Source organism: Haliotis rubra, unplaced genomic scaffold, assembly GCF_003918875.1.
Source record: "Haliotis rubra isolate DU_JTF1 unplaced genomic scaffold, ASM391887v1 Scf532, whole genome shotgun sequence".
NCBI lineage: Eukaryota > Metazoa > Mollusca > Gastropoda > Lepetellida > Haliotidae > Haliotis > Haliotis rubra.
In genome coordinates, this window is record NW_025767227.1 from 68,949 (window position 1) to 76,975 (window position 8,027).

The 8,027-nt window shown below is 40.0% G+C and overlaps 1 protein-coding gene across 1 annotated transcript; it reads right to left on the reverse strand.

Annotated features, from left to right (window-relative positions):
* Positions 1-251: 251 nt before the first annotated feature.
* On the reverse strand, positions 252-7,528 carry LOC124253126. The gene is made up of 4 exons (XM_046686843.1): positions 7,319-7,528; positions 2,948-2,986; positions 1,906-2,016; positions 252-496 (listed from the first exon to the last, which is right to left on the reverse strand). The coding sequence occupies exons 1-4, from the start codon at positions 7,518-7,520 to the stop codon at positions 252-254; spliced, it is 597 nt and encodes a 198-aa protein (XP_046542799.1). The 5' UTR covers positions 7,521-7,528.
* Between the last annotated feature and the right edge of the window lie 499 nt (positions 7,529-8,027).

Sequence of the window (8,027 nt, forward strand, 5' to 3'; positions counted from 1 at the left end):
AACAGAGATCACACATGTGCCTAGAACATCTAAATGCTCCCTGGAGGTGGGGTGGCCTTGTGGTTAAAGCGTTCGCTCGTCACGCTGAAGACCCGGGTTCGATTACTCACTCTAAATGCTTTTCAAGTCTTTGAACCCAAACCCCCTCATATCGCCAACAAAACAGATCATCACAGCAGTGATTAACCGGAAACGATGTCGAATTTAATCAAGATCGACTTTCCTCAAAGGACACAGTAAGACAAGTTTATCTACAGTTTATTCACTTTTATTGTCAGACTTCTCAATGGGCCGGTGACGGCTCTGTTAGGCCACACCCATGTACTGCTTTGTTTCGTCATCACTGGTAGCTCCTTGTCAATTGCGTTTGCTATAGGCGATATGATTGGCGGAGACTCAATATGTTTGCTGGCCAGAGGTGATATAAGCCGAGCCCTGTTTGGTGGCGCCACCGGGTTGATCGCTGTTGGGTTTGGGCTGATCCAAAACGGTGATGCTGAAAGTTTAATAAAGCCGATTTGTATGTAGTTTTAGGGAAACAACTTTACTATAAATATACTCTGTTACATTATCTATATTGTCAGTACATGAACAAGGTCGAGCCAGATAAGGACAAACGAAATGGATGAACAACTTGTTTATTCAGGTGATGTAGACAAACGTCCATCACCTGACTAAAGAAGTCGTTCACTTATAAAGTTTATCCTTATCTGGCTCTCCAACTTCTAAAAATGCCATTCAAAGAAGGTCGACCCATTGTATTGCCACATCTCTTGCTGAGATTCGAACCACGTATTTCCTCATCACAGTTCGGACACATTATCCACATGACCAATGTAGTAAACCTTAGAAAGTACGCGTTTCACCACGTTTTGCACATGCAGTTGTACTCTCACAGTCAACAGAGAGCACCCGCAATCATCAGAGCAGGCAGCAGCCACTGTTGTTGCTGATATGTTGGGAACCCGTGAAGATCCGGGTTTGGATTGATCTTCAGCAGCCTGTGCTCGACGTAAGCGGCAACTAACGGGATTGGTGGTCACGTTCGCTGTCTAGGGCGATGTATGCCATTGTATCCCAAGATATTCTCACGATGTCATTTGCATATGACGTCGGTCTGTCCATGATGAAGTCAGACTAGACAATGATGGAAGTCAGACAATGATGGAAGTCAGACAATCAGAGAACGATGGTACACAACCCACAATAGATGATTTCACTGTGACCTGCATATCTGTAAAACTCCACTCGCTTGTATGCCTGTCCTTTTCCGATCAGTTGAATGGGTGAGTGAGTGGGTGTGGGTGAGTGAGTGAGTGAGTGAGTGAGTGAGTGAGTGAGAGGGTGGGTGGGTTTGTGTGTGGGTTGAGTGAGTGAGTGAGTGAGTGAGAACTGTCAGTAAGGTTACGTCGCTTCAGGTGATATTCCAGGTATATCTCTACGAAGGTCAACAATAAGCTTCACACACTGGAACATTTGAGGAGGTTCGAACCCGGGTGTTTGGCGCGACCACCTAATACTGATAAAAACATAATACTTATAAAACCATAAACATATCCACCCCATACCCAAACATGTAAGACTCTGCCAGCCTGAAGACATTTAGTACAATCAGATACAGTGGAACCTCTCTAAACCGGACCCTTAACGGCAAGAAACCCATACCCCTCCCTCCCAGGTGACCACAGCTCTGCTGAGTCTACATGCTTATTGTAAAGGATAAAAAACCGGAAACTTCTTTATCGGGAAGTTTGTTTTTCTGGAAGTTTTACAGTGGAAGTTACGTTCCGATTTATTTATGTCTCCTTCAGACAATTATAACAGGTGCTGATATTCCGTTTGATGGGTTTCATGATACCGATACTTTGTGTCTGAATGCCTGTTGATTGCTATGGAAATGATTACCTTGGAAACTCTTGAAGTAGTTGCGATGGTAAGGTAGAGGAGTGTTGACGCTGACGGAGGAACGACCACCGGGTAGCCCGAGTCGATACAGTGGGATCTGCATGTATCGCGCTGAAACCATGGTTATAATAACTGACCTCTGTGGATGTATTCATATACTGGACTAGTAATATCAGAAATAATAACAAAGTAAGTGGGCTCTTGAAGATCCGAGTTGGAATTGATCTTGAAGCATCAAACACTTTGACTTGGTTGATAATCATGTCTCAATTATTAGATTTTTTGTTTGGTTTGGCTCTTGTCTAACGCTGCAATCAGCAATATTCCAACTTTCAGGCGGCGGGCTGTAAATAAACGAGTCTGGACCAGAGAATCCAGTGATCGATCTACGCAACTGGGCACCGATGACATATGTCAACCAAATACCGAGTCTGACCAACCCATCCCATTGGTCGCCTTTTCCGACAAGCATGGGTTGCTGAAGACCAATTCTAACCTGGATCTTCACGGTAGACAAGCATGGGTTGCTGAAGACCAATTTTAACCCCGATCTTCACGGTAGACAAGCATGGGTTGCTGAAGACCAATTCTAACCCGGATCTTCATGGGTCTGGTCAATCAAGATTATTTGCAGACCGCCCTCATACAGCTGGAATACAACTGTGAGTGTCGTGTTAAACAACCAATAGAGGAATTCAGGGAGTATTTGTTCGTAGGAATATCCAATACTGCTGCAAAACTTTAAACCTGCTGGGTATATCTTCCTCATTATCTGGGACCACGGTGTCCCAGTCGTCTGAGGATGAGCAGAGGTACGCTGTGCAAGAAATACATGATCGTAGGTTCGAATCTCCGTTCAGCCTGACTACCTTCCTGGTCTTGTTAGATCTATCCCTGTGCTCGCTGGTTATACAAGAATGGTAAGCATCTACTCCATACAACACAATCTCCTTCTCCCGCATGAAGCTGCTAGTGATAGAACAGAGATACTGTTCCAAGCGGATTTAAACCTCACACATTCACTCACTCACTCACTCAGTACCTTGCTTTGCGGCCATTGTTCGAGATGCCTGCCGTCGAACTGAAACACAAGAGGGAATGCTTTGAGTGGATTAAACATACCGAGAAATCGGAGAAAGTGCAAACTTGGTATTGGTTTGTTAACGCGGCTGTCAGAAATATCCAGGTTCTGTAGAGGTGGCCTGTACCTAATCGCGCCTGGACCATACAAACCAGTGGTCGATGTGATGAGCAACAAGCAACACCGGAAGGGAACGATGACATCTGTTCTGTGTAGACGCCTCCTGTAGCCAGGAATACCCTTATGGTCAATGGAGGTGTGACGACCAATGATTTCGCCGCACACCACACACAAGTCATCTATCGGAACACCGTTGGTTTTGATAGCTGATTTCAAAAAGACATTGCTATCGAAAAACATTTACATATATTATTTACATAAGTTTGTGTTGTGTATTGGGAAGGTCACATAAACTAGCGTAACTAGCAAACAAACCGAAACATGAGTCTCATTAACCAATTCAGACAATGACCTACTTTTCAGCCGATCCGAATTTCCTCGTGTGAAAGTGAAAAGAGACACTATAAACAACTCTGGTTACACTGAATTCCAATTCCTTGTTCCATAACAAAATGGTATTTGCAAATTAATTTCAATGTTAAAGTTTAATAAAATCGTATTTCTGTATTTTATGTCGCGGTTTAGGCAGCATGTCTTTAACTAAGACGTCACAGACTGCCCCTGTTTGAAGAGGTCGTACAATGATTCATAATTCATGTGGCTAACTGGTTACACCTGTTGTTATGTGTTCTTTACGCTAATTAAGTGTATTTTTGTAACATACAATGTGATTGATATCATATCAAGTCCGTACCAGACCGCCAAACTTTTCTATCAAAGTCAAAGATGTTTATTGTACAAAAGGCATCCGGCCCATATACATTGGAGTTATATACATTATACATATGGTGCAATAAGTAGTAATTAGTGATCTAAACAGCAAATCATGATACAGTCAGTAAATTATGTACAAGTAGTGAAATACGATGGGTCTACAAAACGTTTTATCAGAGTGTTACGTTTAATAAGAGCATAATTGATATAGTATGGCAGCTTTATTCTTACATGCTGGTCACTTGATGAAAGAAGAAGTTTAAAAGCTAATGAAGGTGGCTTACATAGATAATATTCAGCTATATATTTCGTACGCAAATCTTTATACAAAGGACATACAAGTAAAAAATGGATTTAATTTTCCACATCTATATTACACAGAGGGCACATCCTCTTGCATCGTTCAATATGAAAAACGTCTTCCTTCGTTTACCATTATGTTGATCAAACCTAACCTAAAACGTATAAATGGATATCTTAATTTCTTGATGTTAAAAACGACAGATATTTCTCTAGCTGGAGTAGTGATTTGTATATTCTATAAGAGTCATACCGTCAAAAATTATCTATTACTGAATGCCATTCCTAATTAAACATATTAAGACTTCTTTCACGAAACTGAGTTAAAAACAAACTTGCATCACCAACTGACTGACTTAACCATACAAAACCATAACCATGTGCAAACAGAATATTTCTTACATAAGATGCCCACGTCACTTTACCAATGTTGTCCAAATGAACAAGCATGTTATAAGCCTTTTTGGGTAATCTATGTTCTTGCATACACAATATCTTAAACCAGAACTTTATACATCGAATATGAGCATTTATATACAGGGGATACCTCCCACATTCACCGTACACCATACAATTCGTTGTAGATGGTTCAACATTTAAAAATTTCTTACAGGCCATCCGATGTAATTTTTCTATGCATTCATATCGCTGGAATCCCAAGATCTCGGATCCATACAAAAGAATAGGTTGAATTTGACAATCAAATAGTTTAAAGTAAATACTGGGCGTCAACACACCAATTTTTACACAAGGCAGATAAAAGACTTATCAATGCTTTCTTAGCTTTCAATGATAAATCAGTAACAGATGTTTTCCAGTTCATAGCAGATGTAAACTTAATACCAAGATAAGTGTAATGATCTGAGACAATTACTGGCTGGTCATTAAAGGACCACCTTTCTTTAGAAGATATCCGGCCACCTTTTCTGAATATAACAATATTAGTTTTATCTAGATCAACGGATAAATCCATGTTTTAGTATATCGTTCCATAATATTCAACTGGGTTTGTAGTCCAACTACAGATCCTGATAAAAGAATTACGTCATCAGCAAATAAAAGAAAAAAGAGTTTAAAGAGATCTGGAAACATTTGGATGCCATACTTACTATTTGTGATAATATCGTAGTGCAATTTGTTGATAAACAGGGAAAATAGAGTTGGACTCACAACACATCCTTGTCTTAAGCCAACGGGGCAGTCGAAAAAATCAATCTTATCATCACCACAACGTACACAAGCTTTCACATTAGTATACATTGCTTTTAAAGTCGAATACATTCTACTTTTCAGGCCAGCATTACTTAAAGAGTACCACAATTTAGAACGATTGACAGAATCAAATGCTTTACGGAAATCAACAAAAGCTACATATAGTTTACGCTTACGACGGGATAGACATTTCTGGGCTAATGCAAATAGTGTAAAGATATGATCAGAAGTTGAATATTTCTTTCTAAGACCTGCTTGTGATTCGGGAATTTTATCTGTCATACTTGCCCATTTAGTGAGTCTGTTATTTAGAACAGATGTAAAGACTTTGCCTAAAATACTCATAAGGGAAATTCCTCTATAATTATCTGGATTGGTGACATCACCTTTCTTATGTAAGGGAACAATAATTGATCGCGCCCAACAATGGGGGAAAATACCATTTTCAAACAATTTATTATAACACTTGGGCATGATAACAAACTGTGAACCTTTAAGCATTTCCACCACCACGGGTTCAAGACAAGCTGATTTTCCATTTTTCAAATGCAATAACGCTTATGACATTTCATTATCTGTTATGGGTGAGTCTAATACGAGCCTCGTTTTGAGATTTTCACGATTTCCGTTTGTCAGAGCGCGCTGCACGACAGAGCACGTTGTACGACAGAGCACGTGGTACGATGGGTTTGCAAGGATTAGAAGGAGCGAAGCGTTGCAATATACACGTGATTAGATGTATCAAATCATACTGATTAATATTTATATCTCCAGTTGAATGTGTTGGTCTCAAAATTCTGGACTGGTCATTGTACTAAGTTGCGCAATAGGACGGAGCCCAGTCAGCGGTGAAACGATACTGTTGTGTAATCAATGTTTTGACTTGCAAGTTCCAATAACGATTTATATGAGTTTTCATAAATAACCACATTATGATTGTTAGGTTATTTTTTGTTTGTTTTTGGTATATTATAACGAAACAATTATCGATATTTCAGCTATATGAAGACTGTTTGTAAATAACCCAGTCTGGAATAGACAAACAAGTGCTTGATTACATGAACAACGTTCAAAGTGTGCGATGACATGTTATCAACTGTGTCCACGCGATACATTTAATGGCCATATACGACACCAATATGTTGCGGTGGACCTGCTTTCTATAGACCTTTTAAAGAAAATGTAGTTTTTCCAATTACGAAAGTTTCGATGGAAAGGTTTTGTAAAATACTTCTTGAAACAACAAGGGCAGAGATAATAAGGAATGTATTCTTAATCCAAACACGTTTCACCATGCAAAAGTAATGCAAGACAAACATATGGATAACAACTTCTTTGCTTGGTTCTCATGACGTTTCTGGCCTAATTCTTGCCCCTTCTTGAGGTGTTCTTCTCCATGCAAAGGATCCCAAAGTTCAGATAATCAAACACTGTCGTCACGTCTGCGTTATCGGACCTGTTGCTCCTGCTGTTGCTGCTGCCGTTCCTGCATTGTCATTTTCATCTTCAACTCGTATCCACTGTTCTGTCAGTTTTTTATAATGCCGCCTCTGGCAGTATTTCAGTATTTCATGAGCCCGAAGTGATGTAAGGCTCTTACTACGTAATAGAAACTCACGAGTATGATGCAGAAAAAACAAATCAACGTGAATTTGGGATTTAAACCGTGAGCAGTTGATTTTGTCTATTTTGATATTTTAGCCTGCTATGACCCCAAACCTTTAAATAATTGGTATGCATTTTTCACATCTCTTCTAAACACGTGGGCTTTAGAAGCATAACTGTTGTGTACATTATCCCCGAAATATGTCTCTATTAATTGTTCCGTCAGTTCCGATCGTATTTCATCAATAGCCAAGTTTTACCTTTTACTCTTTTCTGATAAACATAAATAGAATATAATTGTCGATATACTCAAGACTATGGACCAGGTACATAGCCCTATGTTTCTATTGTTAGCGAGGTAACGTCGACCTTCAAACTCACCTCTGACCTTTCCCATGGCTCGACCTCCTGAAGGCCGTCCGTGCAAATAGGAGGCTAGGTCGTGGTTGTTTCCATGGTAACCAAGGACTGGTCCTGCGTGGAATGCGTGGTGAGGTGTGTATTCTGGCAGAGATGGAGTCACGTGTTTTGATGACGTCAGAGAGACGTAACTCCACAAAAGCATAGAGGGGATTATCTTCATAGTTGGAAAGTCTGTAACTGAAAATGACACCAACAGTTGAACAGTTTTATAATGATGGTTTACGTTCCCATGATGTAGGTTCTATCATACGAAGACGGTTCAGCAGCAACATTGGTCATAGACGGTGCCAGGATTTGAAACAACGGGTTCTTGTCGGCACAGGTGGTACAGATGTTTATCATCTAATGGAGGGTGTTATCGGTGCAATAAAACAATCTGATAAACTTGGTATCCAAATCTGATAACTATGCAAATTACGTCAATCCACGAACTACTTTCACAAAACTCCATACACGCCACGAATCCTAAAACGTTTAACATTTCTTTGATGCCGTCGTCGCGAGTTTACATTGTTTGTAAACAAACATGGCTGTCCCCATTCTCAAAATTGGTGATTCTGTAAGAATTGATGACAGAGGTTCTGGAGTCGTTACTGCAGTAATTGACTTTGAAAACATGAAACTGAGTTCTTCGTTCAAATTGAAGGTAAGCATAATGAGGCACGAC

Coding starts and splice junctions, on each gene's coding strand:
- LOC124253126 (XM_046686843.1), bottom strand. CDS start 7,520: ATGAAGATAATCCCCTCTATGCTTTTGTGGAGTTACGTCTCTCTGACG. Junction 2,987..7,318: donor AGCCATGGGAAAGGTCAGAG/GTGAGTTTGAAG, acceptor CTTGTGTTTCAG/TTCGACGGCAGGCATCTCGA. Junction 497..1,905: donor CTACTTCAAGAGTTTCCAAG/GTAATCATTTCC, acceptor TTAAACTTTCAG/CATCACCGTTTTGGATCAGC.